At 45.8% G+C, this 19,901-nt stretch overlaps 3 protein-coding genes across 5 annotated transcripts; 1 reads left to right on the forward strand and 2 right to left on the reverse strand.

The window, feature by feature from the left end:
* Window positions 1–2,326: 2,326 nt before the first annotated feature.
* Window positions 2,327–9,581, forward strand: Btbd18 (BTB domain containing 18). Its single transcript, XM_052722851.1, has 2 exons — window positions 2,327–2,450; window positions 6,746–9,581. Exons 1-2 carry the CDS (start codon window positions 2,327–2,329, stop codon window positions 8,803–8,805), a joined length of 2,184 nt encoding a protein of 727 aa, XP_052578811.1. The 3' UTR covers window positions 8,806–9,581.
* A 128-nt stretch (window positions 9,582–9,709) lies between these two features.
* Window positions 9,710–11,224, reverse strand: Selenoh (selenoprotein H). 2 transcript variants are annotated; one of them, XM_052722849.1, is made up of 4 exons: window positions 10,966–11,219; window positions 10,726–10,871; window positions 10,477–10,607; window positions 9,710–9,891 (listed from the first exon to the last, which is right to left on the reverse strand). In XM_052722849.1, the coding sequence occupies exons 1-3, from the start codon at window positions 11,061–11,063 to the stop codon at window positions 10,507–10,509; spliced, it is 345 nt and encodes a 114-aa protein (XP_052578809.1). In that variant the 5' UTR covers window positions 11,064–11,219; the 3' UTR covers window positions 9,710–9,891; window positions 10,477–10,506. The 2 variants fall into 2 exon arrangements, with proteins under 2 accessions (XP_052578809.1, XP_052578810.1); XM_052722850.1 differs by lacking the exon at window positions 9,710–9,891 and having other exon boundaries at window positions 10,493–10,607; window positions 10,704–10,871; window positions 10,966–11,224.
* A 614-nt stretch (window positions 11,225–11,838) lies between these two features.
* On the reverse strand, window positions 11,839–19,628 carry Tmx2 (thioredoxin related transmembrane protein 2). Of its 2 annotated transcripts, XM_052722845.1 has the most exons (8): window positions 19,399–19,625; window positions 15,776–15,836; window positions 15,422–15,535; window positions 15,043–15,119; window positions 13,932–14,038; window positions 13,693–13,758; window positions 13,462–13,591; window positions 11,839–12,975 (listed from the first exon to the last, which is right to left on the reverse strand). In XM_052722845.1, the coding sequence occupies exons 1-8, from the start codon at window positions 19,585–19,587 to the stop codon at window positions 12,829–12,831; spliced, it is 891 nt and encodes a 296-aa protein (XP_052578805.1). In that variant the 5' UTR covers window positions 19,588–19,625; the 3' UTR covers window positions 11,839–12,828. The 2 variants fall into 2 exon arrangements, with proteins under 2 accessions (XP_052578805.1, XP_052578807.1); XM_052722847.1 differs by lacking the exon at window positions 11,839–12,975 and having other exon boundaries at window positions 13,499–13,591; window positions 13,704–13,758; window positions 19,399–19,628.
* Window positions 19,629–19,901: the final 273 nt, after the last annotated feature.

Below are 19,901 nucleotides of genomic sequence, written 5' to 3' on the forward strand. Positions count from 1 at the left end.
GTCTTCCCCTCAGTCTCAACTCCCTCGATACTTCAGCTCCCGCCAAAGCGCTCCTCCTCCTCTGATTGGTTCTCCCGGGAGCGGCCGTCCAATGGGGATGACGTATTGTGGCGCACGTAGGTCGCGCCCGGCGGCGGCGGCGGCGGCGGAGGAAGGAAGTCGTCGGAGCCCTCGACGCCCGGAGCGCGAGGATGGCCACGCGCGGTGTGTAGCCCGGGCCGCGTGGCCTCAGGCCCTCGTTGTCACCACTGCCCAGTGCATGTGGGTGCTGGAGACCCGGCGAGGCCTGCGGGCGCCAGGGAGAGACTGCAAACCACGTGCGGGCCAAGTCAGCGGTGTCCGTGAGGGTCCGCCCTGGTTTCGGGCCTCCACCAGCTCCATGCTCCATTCCCAGAAACCCTCGCGCCGGAGATCCCTCTTTACAGGAGTTGGGCCCCTGGGCCCAGAGTGTGCGGGGTGACCTGCTTTGCAGGGCCTTCTGTGACGCCGTTTTCTCCGCTAACCCTCGTTCCCGTGTTTCTGGACTGGGAGGGGAATCGCTGAGGCTGCTGGCCCACCTGGGCTGCATTGCGCAGCCTTTCGGCTAAGAGACTGGACGTTCGGAGGAAACAAAGCTACTGGACAAGAGGACCCGAAGAAACAGAGGACAACAGGAGCAAGTTTGTTGCAAAAACGATTCCAGGTTGGGTCTGAGGACAAGGCTAGGCATTAGTATTTTGGAAATCTTCCCGGCCCCCCTGCAACAGGTGCCTTGTTCATCCACATTTCTGATGGCTGGGATGAGACTTAGTTGTGTTTCCCGCTCTGCTCCCCCAAACCCCGACCTCCATCCCTTATTGGTGTAAGGCCTCACACTTGCCAGGCAAGAGTTCTACCCCTGAGGTATACCATCAGTCCTTTTAAAATTCTGTTTTGAGAACAGAGTTCATTAAATTGCCCATGCTGGTCTGAAACATATAATAGTCCTGTTTTGGTCTCCTGAATAATAGCTAGGATTATAGACATGGGATCACCAAGCCCAGCTGATACTTCCCTTTCTTAATTTACCTACTCTTTTCTTTCCTGATAGTTTTGACGTGAACTATTTGGACTCTTCAGTGCTACCTGACCGAAAACTCCATAACTGTACCGGAAAAGGAACACACAGCTGTGCAGTAAGTGGGGATGGGAGTGTGGTCCTGGCACGTGTGCACGCACACACACCCCCTAGAAATTTAAGTCAGAATATCCACTTTATTTATTTGGGTGGGGAGGGGTCAAATACTTACCTCTCCTTGCTCTACTGTTAGCCAGGCAATTAACCAGGCTCACAAAAGTCCATATTTTTTTGCAGAGATCATTCTGGTTCACTTTGGTCAGTCAACAGTACTCTTATTTATATGCAAGACCTTCTAAATCCTGTCTTTTCTTGATTGTGCACCCTCTGCTGGTTAGTGTGATAACTGAGCTTAAATAAAGGTGTATATGGCTTCCCAGAGTCAGTTTTATAGCCAGCAGTATTGTTTTGAAAGTGTGAAATTGAAAGTATGGTGAGATGTGGTGCACAGGAAGAATGTGAATAGTTGGCACTATAGGAGTTAGGTCTCAGTGCTAATATGAATGAGAAAAACTGAAGTATAACCGTAGCTGATATTTGAGGAAGATAATTATTTTGTGGTAGGCACTGTACTAAACTATTTGCCTGTATTGACTCATTTAATTTTGAGTCAGAGTCTTCCTGTGCAGCCCAGGCTGGCCTGAAACTCACACGCAGTCCTCCTGCCTTCTCCTCTGAGTTGTTTCAGACAGACATGTACCACCATGCCCTCATTTTTTTTTTGTTGTGTTTGAGACAGGGTCTCATATAGCCTAGGCTGGCCTTGAACTACTTATATATGGAGGATGGATGTCATTGAATTCCTGGTCATACTACCTCTGCCTCCCAAGAACTGGAATTATAGACATGCTCCACCATGTCTGGCTTGTTTAAATTTTTTAAAAAGCCCCACAAGGTAAGTACTGTTATTTCCATTTCATGTGTGAGAAAAGTGAGTCTCTGAGAAGTTAGGTCACCTGCATGATATTATACAGCTAGGCTGGTTAAGAACAGAGCCAGGTTTCAAATGCAGGCTTATTGAGGAGCTTCTATAGGTAACCACTGTCATAAGAGTCTTTCTTGAGATTATCCTCAGCAGAACTTTTCAGCTCACTGTCTCTCACTTTTAAAATTTCTCCACCATTTCAAAGACAAAAAATCAATTAGGTATAATCATACCTCTGAAATATATTATCTCACCCACAGGAATCTGAACCGTGAAAACCTAGAAGGTTATTTACCAAATACAACATGTGCTCTCCTGCCAGTTCCAAAATCCTGTACAGGAATCCCCGGTTTCTCCGGGTAGCTTTTCTGCAGCTTCATCACCAGCAGCAGAGCGGTGTGTTTTGTGATGCCCTTCTGCAGGCAGAGGGTAAGAAAATAAAGGAGGTTCAACTGAAAAGTCACTATAGAACAAGGTAAAATGAGTTCAAGGCCAGAGGTAAACAATAAACCCAGAAGAATGTTCTTACCTATAAATATTTGTAAACTCTTTGGTAAGAAGCTTTTTGTTTCCAGGATAATTACTTTTGGGAAGGGATAGGGTGGTGGTGGTGGTGGTGGTGGTGGTGGTGGTGGTGGTGGTGGTGGTGGTGTTTGTGAAAAGCTTTTTGTTTCCAGGATAATTATTTTTGGGAGGGGATGTTGGTGTTTGTTTTGTTGAGGTAGGTCTTACTGTGTAGCTCTGTAGATCTTGCTATGTAGATCAGGCTGGCCTGGAACTCACAGGGATCTAGAACTTGCCTCTACCTCCCCCGGCCCAGGATTAAAGGCTTTCTTTTCACCACCACACCTGGTTTAGGATAAGCTTGTTTTTGTTTTTTGAGACAGGAACTCATTCAGCCTAGGCTTTCCTCAAACTCTGTGTAGCTGAAAAAGGCCTCGAACTTCTAATTTTCCTGTCTCCTAAATTTACCACCATCCTAATTTGATGCAGAACTGAGGATCAATCCTGTGGTTTTTGTGCATGCTAGACAAAGCACTCTACCTAATAAGCTATATCCCCAGGCCCTCTAAAACTATTCTCAGGAGTAAAATTGTTGGGGGCTGGAAAGATAGCTTATGGCTAAGAGCACTGACTGCTCTTCCAGAGGACCCTGGTTCTATTCTCAGAATCCACATTTCAGCTTACCACTGTCTGTAACTCACACATGTGGTGCACAGATAAATATGCAGGTAAAGCACATAAAATAATAAGTCAATTTTTAAAAAGCCTTAAACTGTTACTATGCTTTTTCCTCCTAAAATTAAACTAGAATGGGGCTAGAGAGAGATCATTCTTTGGCTAAGAACATTTGTTGCTTTTGTACCAATACCCACATGTTGACTTACAACCATCTATAACTCTGGTTCCGGGAGATCCAGTGCCCTTTTAGCAACAGGCACACATATGTGGTGTATACACATACATGTGAACAAAATACTCATATATGTAAATCTGGCTTTCAAAAGTAAAACTAGGAAGTTAAAGGATCACAAATTTAAGGACAGCCCAGGCTACAGAGTGAGGCATACTAATGCATGTTACTCCTGTGTGTACTTAACACTCTGTCACACTCATATACACATTTATTTTGTGAGCTGGAAGGTGTGCCGCAGCACACACGACAAGGTCAGAAAACAACTTTCAGGAGTTAGTTTTCTCCTTTCATCATGAGGGTTTCAGGGATGGAACTTAGGTCTGTAGGTGTGGTCGGCTGCTACCACCTTTCTGTGCTAAGCCATCTTGCATGCCCAGACCCTGTCTCCAAAAAAACAATAAACAGCCGGGCGGTGGTGGCACACGCCTTTAATCCCAGCACTCAGGAGGCAGAGGCAGGTGGATCTCTGTGAGTTCGAAGCCAGCCTGGTCTACAGCTCGAGATCCAGGAAAGGCACAAAGCTACACAGAGAAACCCTGTCTTGAAAAACCAAAAGAAAAAAAAAATAAACAAGCAACATAACCTGTGCTTGGTGGCACATGCCTTTAATCCAAACACTCTTTTTGGGAGACAGAGACATGCAAATTTCTGAGTTCAAGGCCGGAGAAAATTCTAGGACAGCCAGGGCTATACAGAGAAATCCTGTCTCAAAAAACAGAAAAAAAAAAAAAAAAAAAAAAAGCCAGTAATAACGAGGAAACATAAAACAAAGCTGGGCTAGAGAAATAAATGCCTTGTGCTGGTTTTGCAGAGGACCTTGTTTCAGTTCCCAGCCCCCACATCTTGTTCCAAGAGAGCTGGTGCCCTCTTCTGGCCTATGTAGCTGAAAAAGGCCTTGAACTTCTAATTTTCCTGCCTCCTAAATTTACCACCATCCTAATTTGATGCAGAGCTGAGGATCAATCCTGTGGTTTTTGTGCATGCTAGACAAAGCACTCTACCTAATAAGCTATATCCCCAGGCCCTCTAAAACTGTTTTCAGGAGTAAAAGCAAAACATTCATACAATAAAATAAAAATACGGGAGGCTGGAGAGATGGCTCAGAGGTTAAGAGCACTGGCTGTTCTTCCAGAGGTCATGAGTTCAATTCCCAGCAACCACATGGTGGCTCACAACCATCCATAAAAAGATCAGGTGCCCTCTTCTGACCTGCAGGTGTATATGCAGACAGAACACTGCATACATAGTAAATAAATAAATCTTAAAAAAATAAATAAATAAAAATACATAATTTTTTTTTAAAAAAGTTGGGCATATAGCTCAGTTGACAGAGTGTTAGCCTAGTTTTCATGAAGCACTGGGTTCAATCCTCAGCATAGATTACACCAAGCATAGTAGTGCATGCCTGTAGAAGCAGGAAATTTGTCCATTACTACATAGGGAATTTTAAGCCAGCCTAGATCACATGATATCCAAGCTCAAAATAACTAAAAAAGAGGGCAGAGAGAAGGCTCATTGGATAAAAGGGCTGAGTGTGCAAGCATGAGGACCTGAACTCAAATCCCCACAACCCAAACACATAGTGCAACTGTCTGTAATTCCAGCCCCCATATAAGGAGCTGGGAGGTAGGAGACAGGAGGACTGTGCAAGTTCAAAGGACAGCCAGGCTGGCATAGGGAGCAGGTAGAAACAAACAACTGCTAAAGTACTTGTCTTGTAAGCATGAGGATCTAAGTTTGGGTCATCAGCACCCATATAAAAAGCTGAATGCCTTTATGTGTTCCTGTAATCTCAGTGCTGGGGATTCGGAAACAGAAAGACCCCTGGGGTTTGTTGGCCAGCCAGTCTAGCCAAATTGATGAGGTCCAGGTTCAATGAGAGACCCTGTCTCAAAAGGATAAGGTAGACAATTGATTGAGGTCAACTTTTAGACTACACACAACCTAAAAAAGTAAATATAAAGAAACTATAGGGGTTAGGGAGATTGCTCTATGGATACTTACCATGCAAATGTGAGGACCTGAGTTTGAATCCTCAGACCCCAAATAAAGCCAGTACAGTTTTGCACACCTTCAATATGCATTCCTTTGAGGCAGAGGCATGAAAATCCTGGGAAGCTTGTAGACCAGCTAGCCTGGCATTATAGGGGCAACAAAGAGACCCTATGTCAAATAAGGGGAAAGGTGGGGACAGACACTTGAGACTGTCCTCTTCTACATGCATACAGTAGTGTGAAGACATTATTCCTTCAGGAATATGCATGCACACATGCCAAGAAACTGGGTGTAGTGGTGTACAATTTTAGTCACTGTTCTCAAATGGCTCATGAATTTGAGGCAAGTCTGGGCTATATAATCAGATCCTGTTTGAAAATAAGCAAAGGAAAAAAAAAAAAAAGAAGCAAAGAGTTGGGCGGTGGCACACACCTTTACTCCCAGCACTCGGGAGGCAGAGGCAGGTGGGTATCTGTGAGTTCCAGGCCAGCCTGGTCTACAGAGTGAGTTCCAGAACCAGCTCCAAAGCTACACAGAGAAACCTTGTCTCAAAACAAACAAACAAAAAACCCAAAAAAAAGAAAGAAAAGAAAAACAAATTGCAAAGTTTTGTGGGCATAGAAATTCTATAAAATGCACATAATATCCTAATGAGATAGTTGCAAAGGTTTAAGAACTGTTAAGCACTTAGGAAGGCTTTTTTGTTTGATTGGGTCTTTTTTTGAGACAGGGTTTCTCTGTGTAGCTTTGTGTCTTTCCTGGAACTCGCTTTGTAGACCAGGCTGGCCTCGAACTCAGAGATTCGCCTGGCTCTGCCTCCCGAGTACTGGGATTAAAGGCATGCACCACCACCGCCCAGCCTTGGTTGGGTCTTTTAAAAACAAGATTTCTGGCTGGGCAGTGAGTGATAGCTCATGCTTTTAATCCTAGCACTTGGGAGCAGAGGCAGGCAGATCTCTGTGGATTTGAAGCCAGCCTGGTCTAGAGTGAGTTCCAAGACAGCCAGGACTACACAGAGACACCCTGTCTTGAAAAACCAAAAGGGGGGGGGGGGGGAAACTCTCCTATAGCTCATACTGGCCTTAAGAATGACCTTGAACTCCCGATGTTCCTACCTTCCAAGTTTTGAGGTTACAGGCATGCACTACCAAACCTGGCTTGGACAAGGTTTTTAAAGCCCTAAGCACATACATTAGCTGGTACTGTTTTTTTTTCTTAATTTTCAATTTAGTGATTTTTGTTATTGGGACTAAAAACAGACCAAAAGAAAAAAGAAAGAAAGAAAAAGCATAAATGTGTATTTTTTTTCCAGGTGAGGCTGTCCCAGCCCACTGCTGCATCCTGTCCGCCTGCAGTCCCTTCTTCACAGAACGCCTGGAGCGGGAAAGGCCAGTTCAGGGTCGGAAGGTGGTGCTGGAGCTGGGAGGCCTAAAGATTAGGACACTTAGGAAGCTGGTGGATTTCCTGTATACTTCAGAGATGGAAGTATCTCAGGAAGAAGCCCAGGATGTGCTTTCTGCTGCCCGTCAGCTCCGAGTGTCCGAGCTGGAAACCCTTCAGCTAGAGGGTGGGAAGTTAGTAAAGGCTCCTCAGGGCCGAAGACTAAACAGAGAATGCTTACAACCACCAAGTGCTGCACCAATCTCTGCCAGAGTGGTAGCACCCAGCCGCCGCCCTCGAACTCCACTGCCTGTCACCCAGACTCCTAGTCCTCTTGGAGCAGTAAGGTTTAAGTCCTTAGGGGAAGAAGAGGGGCCTCACAAAAAGAGCAACCTACCAAATGTAGAGAGCTTGTCAGACACCCTTCTACTCAAAAAGAAAGCCAGGATTTGCTTGACTCAAGAAAGAAGCTCATCTCCATCAAGCCAGAGAGAAGGGCCAAAGGAGTACAAGAATAACCCTGCTCTAGGTCCTACAGCTCTTTCCCATCCCAGCTTGTACCGTTCTGTGGATGAGCAACTGTTGCCCAGAAAGATCAGGCTGAGCCGCTCAAAGCCATCATCCCATGTCTGTACATCTAAGCCTTCCAGTGTTTTAAGTGGTCCCAGTTCAGTGCCCACAGTCCCTGGCCGGCGTCTTTGGAGGCAGAGAAGTGTAAGTAAATCATCACAGGGTGTGGACAAGCAGAAGCCAGGGGAAGTCAGTCCTCTACAGAGCACTTCAGACCCACCTGATGTTAGGAAGACAGGTGGGAGCAAGAAGCAGAGCCCTGAATTCAGAGCACTCACCTCCAACTCTGTGGAAGAGGGGCAGGTTGGAAGAGTAAAGCTTAGGAAGATTGTCAATGGTACCTGCTGGGAGGTAGTCCAGGAGCCTCCCCTCAGAAACACTCAAGGTAGCCCCCAGATCTTAGAACCCTCAGATGTAGGACAGCCTCCAGGAACTTCGATGTCCTCAGTTAATGAGCAGGAAACACCTGCTAGATTACAACTGTGTCAGGACTCCCCAGAGAGCCCTAGGCTACAAGACATTTTGCTCTCTGCTAGCCACTCCCCGGACCACCCTGTGGTGAAGTCAGAGTTTGGGTCCAGTCCATTGCTGATAGGGAAGGAACCTGTGTTGAATATTGACTGCAGAGAGCCCTACACATTTGACACAACCCTGCTAGACCAGCCCTGTGAAGCTGAGCAGTATCGAATCACAAGTGCTGCAGCCACCAGTGAGCTGGAAGAGATTTTGGACTTCATGCTATGTGGCTCAGATGTTGAGCCACCAGTAGGGTCTTTGGAGAGTCCTGGGGCTGAAGGCTGCAGAACCCCAAGTTATCACCTATCAGAAACAGGAAAGAATTGGATTGAAGGGGAAGAATGGTGTTTGCCAGACATGGAACTGTGGCCCAGAGACCTCGCAGGATTGGAAAAGGAACCTGTTGTCAAGAACAAAGAGCCAGTTGAGCCCTGTAGTCTCCTTGTCATGCACTCTGAGAACACAGAATCAATTGAGCCCCTTAGCCCCCTTGTCATGCCCTCTGAGGTGAGTAGAGAGGCACTTTCACTGAGAGGCTCTTGGACTCCAGATCTTGAAATTACCAGCTCCCAGCCACTGGATGGTCAGGGAGAAAAACTTCTCCACCTTGACTCCCCTGACTCTTCCCAAAGGTCTTATAGGGACCTCTCACTTCCATGCTCAAATTGGGCAGAGACAGGGCTGGAAGTGTCCCTAGGCATGGATGAGGTATTGTATCCTACTCCCAAGGCAGTCAGGGAAGTGTCTGCTAACCCTGAACTGCTGGACCCGTTTCCTGGCAGCTCTGAAGATGAAATTGATGTGGTAGACTGGCCAGTGGAGGGTAGGCTGGGGCCCACTAGTGTTCCCTCTGTCTGGCCCGACCCCTCCTCAGAGTCAGAAACAGAGGTAGATATACTAACATAGTGGAGGCAGAGGGCAGGTTAGAGCTCCTAGGAGGGTGACAACTGTTGATCAGCAAAAGGCTTTCTTGGCAGAAAAGCAAGCACATGTCTCCTCCTCTCAGCACTGATCTCCCCTTCCCAGGTTTGTGCACCAGGCAGAAATCAAATAAATAGCAATACCATGGATAGAAAATTATGAACTTGAGCTATTTCTTTGTAATCCATTTTTCAGTGATAAAATAATTGTGGTCCCCAACTCTAGTTAAGACATAGGAATTGTTAAGACTAGGCCTTTTACAGTTCATGAGATATCTGACAGTCACTGAAAATTCAGGAAAACTTAGAACTGTTTGTGGTTGGGTTCTATTTAAAGAATGTTTGAGAAGGAATGAAGCTATGTTAGGTGTAACACTGGAATGAGAGTGGGATCTCCTGAAATTACCCAGGCTGGCACTCAACTTTGACTCCTGCCTCAGCCTCCTGTAGCTGGTGTTATAGGACTGTGCCACTAAGCCCAGCCTATGGGGCTTACTCACTGCCAGTATGAGAAGTCTAGCAAAAGCCTCCACAGGGGCCTGGAAGATGTTACCTCCATAACCACTTCCAAGAAGTAGATTAAAAGTAGTTGCTTTAAAAAAAGATTTACTTTGTATCTAGTTTTTTGTTTGTTGTTTGTTTTACAAAAAACAACCTGGTCTTATATAGGCCAGGTTGGCCATGGATCCCCAAACTTCCTGTCAGCCTCCCAAGTCCTGAGATTGCAGGCATACACCACCAAACCCAGCAACATCCATGTTTTTGTGTTTCACATGTTTTACTCTACAATTTCCACACAGAAGTTACTTTGCACTGTGAAATATACAAAGACCAACAACCCCACAAGGCTGGTTGTGTCCATTCTTTTAAGAAAAAATTTAAACTTGACCCTTATTCTCAGATACTTTAACTTTTATTAAACCAATCCAAACACTTTTACAATGCCTTGCTGGAGGGCTGCCTCACAACTGAACCATCATTTCTGGTGAGGAAGAAACTATGGCTTCAGGTACACAGCTTAAGTTTGGCCATGCACTATCATAAATGCTTCAACATCTCCAGGGAATGAAAGCTGCAAATAGAGAAGGGAACATCTGAGTAGGGTTCCAGGCAATCCCAAGGACCAGGAGAGACACAGACATGCCCGCCCACCTATGGTTAGCACACAAAATTACAGAGCTCGCTCAGTATGCAAGTGCAGAAAACACGCCAAAGCACTGTGTAAAGCACTAGGGACAGAATCAAATCCTTGTAACCAATAATGGCGTGGGTGGGGGTGGGGTGTAATGATACCTTATCACACAGACTACTAGCAAAAACCAGCAAAGTGCAAGTAAAGTAACAACAAAGATTCTGCCACTACCAGGGAGAAAAACCTTACTACAAAAATAATGTCACACTCTTTTGAACCAGTAAGATTTGCAATAGACTCATGGAATTAAAATAGTCACCAGAGATGGGAAACTGAAATAGTAAACAAATGCAAAACTTGCCCATACCTGTAGGGCAAGACTTTTTTTTTTGGGGGGGGGGGGGGGGGCGGTGTTACCAGCAAAAATTCTACAGTTTTACCCCTCTTTTTCAATCCCGCGTGAGGTACGTTGTAACGGTTTCTCTCAGTCTACCCCAGTGTGCATCCCTGTGTCATGATGCAAACCTCAGCATGGGGACTCCCTGCCCAACGTCTTTATGAAAGGTACTTCTTCAATTCTTTAACCACCTCTTGAGGCTCAGGAAATTTGAGCTTTCGTGGCGGGCCCTTCTTAATACCAGTCCAGAGTTCGGCACCTGGGAAAGGATCGGATAAAGATAAATTATGGTGGCACTCACTACTACCCCATCCCCTCAATCATCAGGTGGCCAGGTTTCCTTTCTCGCCCCTACCCCCATCGCGGCCTCCACTCACGGCTGTTGTCCGGGCGCAGCAGCGTCACCTCGAAGCTGCCCCTCCGCGGCTTGGATGGGTTCACCTGCACAGGCAGCTCTGGGACCTCCAGCTGCAGAGCCTGGCTCAGGGCAGCCGCATGGCGCCCGTAGACGCGTCAGCTCGTGCTGCGGACACACACAAGGGGTTGCAGACGGGGCCTCTGGTGGCAGCAGCCAGGGCCTACGCTTCCCTGCCCCCCGCGACTTCCCAGCCCCTCACCAATGCTCGATGACCACCGCCGGGCCCTCCGCCAGTTTCTCGCGCTTGTCTACTGTATCTGCCGGCGCAGCCTTCCGCTTCCTTCCGACAGGGGCCATGGTACGGACCTCCGGTGGCCGAGACAACGTGGGGATGAGGCGTTGGTAGGATAAGGTGGCGACGCAACCCCAGAGACAAACCCGCAACCCAGAACCGCAGTTGCCCAGTCCAAACCACCCAGCAAAGGAAAGCGCGGCTGGCGGCGCCCACGTGATGTAAAGGCAGGGCCCTTCCAGCACAATCAGACAGCCTATCAGAAGGGAGGTGGGGGCGGTGCGGAAGACCGGATCAAACCACCCTGCTCCGCCAAGGGGACATTAATGCGAGACTCAGAAGAAAAACACACACTTGGCGCCTTTTTCGGCTAGGGGCTTTCTGTACCTAAACCTCCTATCCTGAGATCTGTAGACCAGTTCCAAGTGAAGTTTACACTGCATTTCCGTGCCGTTTGTACACAGACTACAGAAATTAGCTAACTCGCACAGAACTTGGAGAGCCACGTCCTCAAGTGAGAAACCAAAAGGTATGGCCTTTGATGTTAAGTGGGCTTTGAACCCGAGCCCATTTATATAATCTCGGCGCTGTAGCTGGCGCCTTTAGTCTCAGGTATTTAGGTGAATCAAGAGGATCGAGATTCAGAGGTTAATCTCTCCAACAGAGCAAGACCCTCACCCACAAGCTTAAAAAAAGTTAATTAGGGTCTAGAGGTGTGTTTGGCGTATAGAGTCCCTGAGTTCAATATTCAGTCTTAGATTCAAAAAACAAAAACGAACAAAAAATGGGCAGTTCCTTTGCAGCTGCTCACTTTCTAATAAAGGAGAAACGCTGAGGCAATCAAAATAACAATCCCTTTATTAGGGAAAGCTGTGTGGACAAGAAAACAGCTGTCCAGACTTGGGGCTTGCTTCTTCCCGTCCCACACAAAAGACCTTCTCAAGTTTACATTGCCCTTCCTTTCAGTTCTCACAATACAGGGGAATCATTCAGTTCTATTTCCAATGATGAAAATTCTGGTTGAAGGCTTTTCACTGGGATCAGTGACATTTAAAGATTAAATTACAACACATAAACCCCTTTTGCCTGGGACTAGAGTTGCAGACAGTTCAGCCCTCCCCACGGGGTCCTCTGGAAAAATAGCCAGTGAGTGCTTAACCACTGAGCCATTTCTCCAATCCTTTAAGCTTAACTATCTTTTTTTTTTCTCCCGAGACAGGGTTTCTCTGTGTAGCTTTGGTGCCTGTTGTGGATCTCGATCTGTAGACCAGGCTGGCCTGGAACTCAGAGATCCTCCTGCCTCTGGTACCGAGTGCTGGGATTAAAGGCGTGTGCCACCACCGCCCCACCCGTAAGCTTAAGTATCTTAATGAATGCCACAGTTCAAGCCAGAAAGGCCTAAGGAAGAAAGGGTTCTTGAGGAAAATTTCTTAGTGCTTTATATTCTGACATCTAATATTAGAGTTTAATTTAGTTTATACTTTGCAGGCTCACTAGGAGGAATAATGAAACCACAGACTGGTGATATCCAAGCGTTGAATAGCAGTTTACATGCTGACCCAACCTTGGAGGGAAACCATTTCTACCTCTTGTCTATGAGATCACTCCCTTCCAGAAACACTTGGCCGAGGCAGAACAGCCTTTCCATAGAATGCTTCATGGTTCCCTAGATGATGCTTTAAAACCCAGAAGCAGGCTCCCTGCCCCAACCCAGGCATGGCCCAACAGGAGAAAACAAATGGCCACAGCCTCAGGCAAGGATTGTGGTTACAGCTGGAATTGGGCCTCAAAGGTGCCAGAAACTGACAGAAGCAAGAACAATGCAGGGTCCTATTTGTCCTTCTTGTTTTCCCCATCCGGCACGGCAGAGGGAGCAGGGGCCACAGGATTTTCTTCCGACACACTGTCTCCACCCTTTGACAGCTTCTTGGCTCGTTGGTATAGTTCATTCAAATTGAACTCTCGAATCACATTCTCCTATGCAAAGAGATGAAAAAAAACACATAAGGCTCTGGGTGGGAAGGTCAAGTTCAGAGCTTGACAGTAGATGTATTGAACTAAGCACAGTCTAGAAACCAGAGGAATCAGAGGGCAGAAATCTGTCCTAACCTAATTTTTCTTTTCTATTAGAGGTCAATTTCTGTGCCAAGAATTGTACCTCCATGCAACTGTAAAGCAATCCTATGAGTCATGTGTTACTGCCTCAGATTTACTGATGAGGAACCTAATTGCATACAAACTACAGGCACCTCACAGACCAAGTCTTATTTATGATTTTCCTCAGTATTAGCAGCAAGCATATAACAAATCTGAGTGACTTACTAGGTGACATCCAGTAACTAATCTACACCCTTAAAAACAGTGGGCAAGTGGCATAATTCAGAATTAAACCCAGATTAAGTACAAAGCCCATTCACTGTTGTATATATTTCTCCAAACCATTGCCCATTTTTTTCCACATACCTCAGAAAAGGTCCAAGAGACGGCTCGTCCTTTCTTGTCAATCTGTGGCCGCCGAATTACCTCCTTGCCACCTTGGAACAGGATCAGGGTAGGGAGTTGTTTGGTGAGGGGTGACGTGCTCACTTTGTACCTAAAGGGCCCAGAGAGGATTTTGTACATGCAGCTGTATCCATCACTTCCATCACTCTAAGTAATTCTCAGCTCAGACCCTCTGCCCAGGCATCTACATACCTTGTGCTAACATCAGTATAGCGTCCAACATCTACCTTCCCGAAATTTAGCCCTGTACAGTTGTACCTGCAAAAAATATATTATTTAACATACTGAAAAATACAGGGATGGATCAAGGGAACTAGAAATAGAGATACCTAGGTAAGAAAGGGAGAAACAACTTTGGATGTACAAAATTAGGCCAAAGGAAGGAAGCCACAGCATTTCCATTTTTGACATGCTTCACTCTGCATACTCACTTGAGAGACAGGTCAGCATAGATGGGAGCAAATGACTGACAATCATTAGACCAATTGGCAAAGAACTCCACAATCCAAGTGACCCTCTTGTCCCGCTCCAGTTCTTCCTACCACACAAAGGGAAGAGAGAATAGGCTGAAACAGCTGGGCATCTGAGAAGATTCAGACCTGTGACTAACTCCTTAGCCTGAACTTCCCCTTCCGCATAATAAACCAGTACCCTGACAACCTTTTCAGGTTTGTTTCTTGGTATCGAAGATTGAATCTAGTGCCTCATGCACGTGAAGCAAGCAGTCTACCATAAGCAAAATGACCAATTTTTTTCATAACCTAAAAAAACTTAATTGTATTTATTGTGTGGGTGTAGACACATGTGTCACTGCCCACACTTAGAGTTAGTTTTCTCTTTCCAGACTGAAGACTGAGGTTTGGCAGCAAGGACCGTCTTTTTCACCCTGAACGTTTTTTTTTTTAAAGTTTATTTTTTTATTATTATTATTGTGTATGTGTATGTGCCATGGTGCACATATGGGGGACAGAAGACAACTCTGTGGAGTGGGCTCTCCCCTTCTACCTTTACATGGGCTCCAGGGACCGAGTTTAGGCGATCAGGGCTCGTGTGGCCATCTCACCAGTCGACCAGCCTTCCTTTTGAGACAGAATCTTACTGTGTAGCTGGGGCTGTCCTGGAACTCACTATGTGACCTACACTGGCCTCGAACTTGCAGCAATCTGCTGGGTGGTGGTGGCATACACCTTTAATGCCAGCATCTGGGAGGCAGAGAGGCAGGTGGATCTCTTCGTTCGAGGCCAGCCTGGTCTATGGAGGGAGTTCCAGGACAGACAAGACTACACAAGAAATCTCGCCTTGAAAAACAAAAATGAACAAACAAACAATAAAACAGGAAAAAAAACAAAAAACAAAACAAAGAAACAAAAAAACAACCATTCTTGCAGCAATGCTACCCCAGCCTCCCAAGTACCAGGAAAACAATTATGCATCACCAACCCCAGTGATGATTTCCATCCTGAGGCCCCATCTTTATGAATAAAGAGCACAAAACCACAAAGCAGGAACCAAGAAACAAGAAACAGAATGTAGAATACTCACGTCAATGGTTTTATCATTGAAGTACTTGATGTACTCAGGACCCATGTACAGGGGGGGCTTGCAAGTCATCAGGAACACTGAACACAGAGAAAAGATGTCAGAGATACATACAGGGCCTTTTACAGTTTCTTGCAAACCCACTCAGGAATTTCAGACATCAAAGAATATACATGTGTACATAGATCGCCAGCACATATTCCTCTTAAAATACTAAGTAAATACTCACCACCTGCATATACTTAAGAGCTACAAATATAACTCATTAGGTGTAAGATAAGGACTGGAATCTGGTCCTCAAAAATCAAGCCTTTATCAAAGAACTTTACTCTTTCAAATAATTAACTATAGAACCATAACGTAATAAAAGCCATTTTCTCACCTATGCAGAGTGTGAGGTATAGTAGACCCATTCGAATATCCAGGCGGAAGAAAAGAATTGCGTTGGCCACCTTACTGAACATGAAGATGTTGCCTACGTGTTGCTCCACAGTGACTGGAACACAGAGATACCACAGTCAGGCTGGGCTGAAGGCTCCCACTCTTTTGTCCCTCTTCTTGGGGTACTTTGAAATGGGAACAGGAGGGAGAGGATACAGAAGTTGAAGGTCAAACTAGCCCCTGGCATGAAATGTGGAACTAGTTCATTAAATAACACTCCTCCAATAACATGAAAAAGGAGCTTCTGTAGGGCATGCGTCCTAACCCCCAATAAATGCAAAGCAGGGAAGCTTACTGGATCTGCGGTTCTTCATCATCACAATGGCACTGAGGAACATCAGGATCTCCACTTCTCTCTGGAAGAGAGTCAGTGACAGCAACGTGGTGAATGAGGCTGATGGGATGAGGGCAAAATATGAAATGCAAAACAAGAGATCCAGCTTGGGTTGGTGATAAAGAAGTAACTGGATCTGGCTAAGGTGTAGTGGGACCAACAAGTCAAAAGAGCTAAGTTAGAGTCTACCCTTGGCACCTGAATGGTATCTTTCAGCAAATCCCTGACCTTTGGGTTTTCTCTTCTTTCTATTTCCTCTCTCCCTCCTTCTATCCTTGAGACTTGCTCTCACTATCCTGCCCAGGCAATTCTGCCTCAGCCTCTAAAGTATCAGGATTATAGTGGTACATCACCATGTCCCACTGGTTTTCTTTAACTACATTTATTGGTTTCATGTGTGTACTCCCTGCATGGGCCGCAGCACACATGTGGAAGGCAGAGGGTAACTTTCCTTCTCTCTCACTGTGTAGTCCAGGCAAGTTTCAAACTCATTGAAGCTCCTCCCACCTCAGCCTCTCTAGTGCTGGGCGCTTTTTTGTCATTTGGTTTTGAGAAAGGATCTTGCTGCATAGCTTAGGCTACAATGTTTTGTCTTTATTTTTTTTTTTTTTTTAGAGAATGTTTTGTAGGTCAAGATGGCACCCAACTCCCTATGTTGCTTTAAACTTGTGATCCTGCCTCCACCTCCCAAATGCTGATATTACACGTGTACTACCATGCTGCACTTCTTAACAATTACTATTGTTAGTAGTATACTACAATTTCTTTTCAGTGAGCCTCAAATTTTTATTGTTTTGCATCTTCAGGATACCCAAAGTGTAAGCCCACAGTTAGTGGTGTACACACGTGAACCCAGCATTCTGGAGGGTAGAGGCAGGAGAAATGCCAAAAGCCCAAACCTATCTTGGTCTACATAACAAGTTCCAGGTCAGTAAGGACTATAGGCGCAGCTCCACTGTTGCTGGCACAGCCTGAGGAGCTCCCCTAATCTTTTAGGAACCCTTTCAGGTCAAATTGGGACTCATAGTTTCAATAAAGGAGTTTCACAGTTGGCCATTCTAAAGAGTTTGGTGTGTATGTGTTTATTCTTTTTTTTTTTTTTTTTAAATGGTGTTTTGCCTATATATATGTCTGTGTGAGGATGTTGGATCCTGGACTTACAGATAGTTGTGAACTGCCATGTGGGTACTAGGAATTGAACCTGGGTCCTCTAGAAGAGCAGTCTGTGCTCTTAACTGCTAAGTCATCTCTCCAGCCCCATGTGTTTGTTTTTAATGAATTATTTTTACTTTATGTGTATTAGTGGTTTAACTGAATGTCTATAAGTGTACTACTATGTGTCTAGTGCTCGCAGAGACCAGAGGTCAATGCTAGAACTAGAATTATGGATAGTTGTGACCCACCGTGTGGGTGTGAGGAACCTCACCCAAGTCCTCTAGAAGAGCAGCCAGTGCTCATAACTACTGAGCCATCTCTCCAGGCCCAGAGTTGAGATCTTCTTAAAACTATTTCAATATTCACTTTTATTATTTTTTATCACGTGCATGTGTTTGGATATGTGCAATTGATTGCAGGTGCCTAAAAAAGAGATCCCTAAGGCTGGAGTTACAGGCAGCCATGAGCCTCCTGATGTGGGCACTGGGAATCAAATTTGGATTATCAGAAGAGTATTTGGGGTTTGTTTGGTTTTTGTTTTTTGGGAAGGGGTTTCTCTGTGTAGTCCTGGCTGTCCGTAACTCACTCTGTAGACCAGGCTGGCTTCAAGCTCACAAAGATCCACCTGCTTCTGCCTCCCAAATGCTGGGATTAAAGGACATGCACCACCACTGCCTGGCATGACAGTATGTGTTCTTAACCACCGGGCCATCTTTCTAGCCCTAAACTATTTTAGTATAGGCTTGTAAGTATGTAGGTTAAGGGAGAAAAAGGAGTTCAGAAAGACTCAAGGGCGTGGGCACTTCATAGGGCATGGGTACTTCATTTTCTTCACCATAGTCATCTGTAACATACTGGTGGGATTTGAAGTTATCTTCAAAGGGCAGCTAAGAAGCCTAGATGAAATCATAAGGTGATTCTTTTCTTTTTTCCCTTGGGTTTTTTGAGACAGGGTTTCACTGTGTATCCCTGCTGTCCTGGTACTCGCTGTGTAGACCAGCTGGCCTCGAGATCACAGAGATCCGCCTGCCTCTGCCTCCCAAGTGCTGGGATTTAAAGGAGTGTGCCACCACCATCCAGCTTCATAGGGTGATTCTTTTTTTTTTTTTCGTCTTAAATTTATATATTTATGTACACAGTGTTCTGCCTGCATGTATGCCTGCAGGCCTGAAGAGGGCACCAGATCTCATTATAGATGGTTGTGAGCCACCATGTGGTTGCTGGGAACTGAACTCAGGACCTCTAGAAGAACAGCCAGTGCTCCCAACCTCTGAGCCATCTCTCCATCCCCCATAGGGCGATTCTTAAGAGGCACCTGGCATTGTTACAACTTATAAGGTACGACTCTAGAGCACAGGAATGGAGGAAAGTAGGGTCTTTGGCGTGGTGTTGTTCTGAAATAGGGTCTCGCTATGTAGTCTTGACTGACCTGGAATGTGTTATATAGACCAGGAGGGCCTATATCAATCTCACAGAGATCCACCTGCCTCTGTCTCCAGAGTGCTGGGGCTAAAGGGGTACTACACAAAGCCTGGAAAGGTATGGTATCTTTAATGCAAAAAAAGTTAATAATCTTGTTTGAGAGTCCCAGAAATGTCCGAGGAAAGTAATGAGATCTGCCCAAGGTTATAGGCCTTAAGTCTGGGTCACTGCTATTTTAACATAAACATTTGTACAGGAAAGGAATATTAGCTCTATGCCCACAACCTTTCACAGCGAATGGTAATTGTTCTGAAATTATTGCTTCTCGGATAGTGAGGGGCTCCCCTCGACTCGTGTTTTTGTAATCTTCCCCGTTTTTCTATTACCCCCTGAGGATGATAGTGTGTGAAGTTACGGTGGCCAGGGTAGTCATGCGGTTGCTTTTCCACCTAAGTCATTTTGTTGAATTAGCGACCAAAGTCGACCGGCCTACCAGAGAATTACACAAGGTTAGACAGCAGTTTCTGAATGCTGTGTGACCTTGGAAAAGTCGCCTAACTACACTGAGATCAGTTTGAAGATAGATAGACAGACAGATAGATGAATAAATAAATAGAAATGGTATTTCTACTAGATAGATAGACGATAGATAGATAAATGAATGAGTAAATAAATAGAAATGGTATTTCTAATAGATAGATAGACGATAGATAGATAGATAGATAAATGAATGAATAAATAAATAGAAATGGTATTTCTACTACTGGCCCGTCTTCCTCACCGGCGCCCCAGGAAGCTTGGCATCACTGCAGAAGGCTGTTCATATGTGAAGGAAACCCTGGAATATTTCTCCATCTTAAACAAAGGGGTTAAGACTAGTAGCGGCCTAGGATCTCCACTAAGTCTGTAGAACGGTTACATCCCGAAATCTACCCCTATACTTTCATATGCACCTGCAGGGGCAGAGATGGTCAAGGTCGAGAGCTACTGAGGCAGGGGGCGCTCACCCAGTCAAAGTCACACGGGTTACCATCTTCGCGCTGCGTGGGGAGACCGTTGCAAATCGGCGGCAGTTTCCTCACGAGGAGGAAAGCAGCGGAGAGCAGGGCAGACAGAAGGCAATAAGGTCGGGCCAGCCATCGAGAAAGCCGCGGCACCGAGTACACCAGAGCAATCAGAGGCGCGAGGACAGCCATCTTTCTTGCCTGTTCTCTCGCAGGCTCCGTCCCGCCCCCAGCTCTTCCCTCCGCCGCCCCCACCAGCGAGGCTTCTATTGGGCCAAATATCAGATGCAGCGCCTCCGGACCCGGATGTAGATCTCTTATTGGGTGCTATGATAGATCAGAAAATGAGTTAGGTAGTCTATTGGTTCACGTAGTTGTCGCTTTTCTACCTGAGTCATTTTATTGGCTATAAGACTGCGAACTGCTTCCCGAACAGCGACGGAAGTAGTTGCCGGAAGATGGTAGGCGGGGCCTAATGCATCCAATGACAGGAAGCTCTTACGAGG

Source organism: Peromyscus californicus, unplaced genomic scaffold, assembly GCF_007827085.1.
Source record: "Peromyscus californicus insignis strain IS unplaced genomic scaffold, ASM782708v3 Scaffold_7__1_contigs__length_154581171, whole genome shotgun sequence".
NCBI lineage: Eukaryota > Metazoa > Chordata > Mammalia > Rodentia > Cricetidae > Peromyscus > Peromyscus californicus.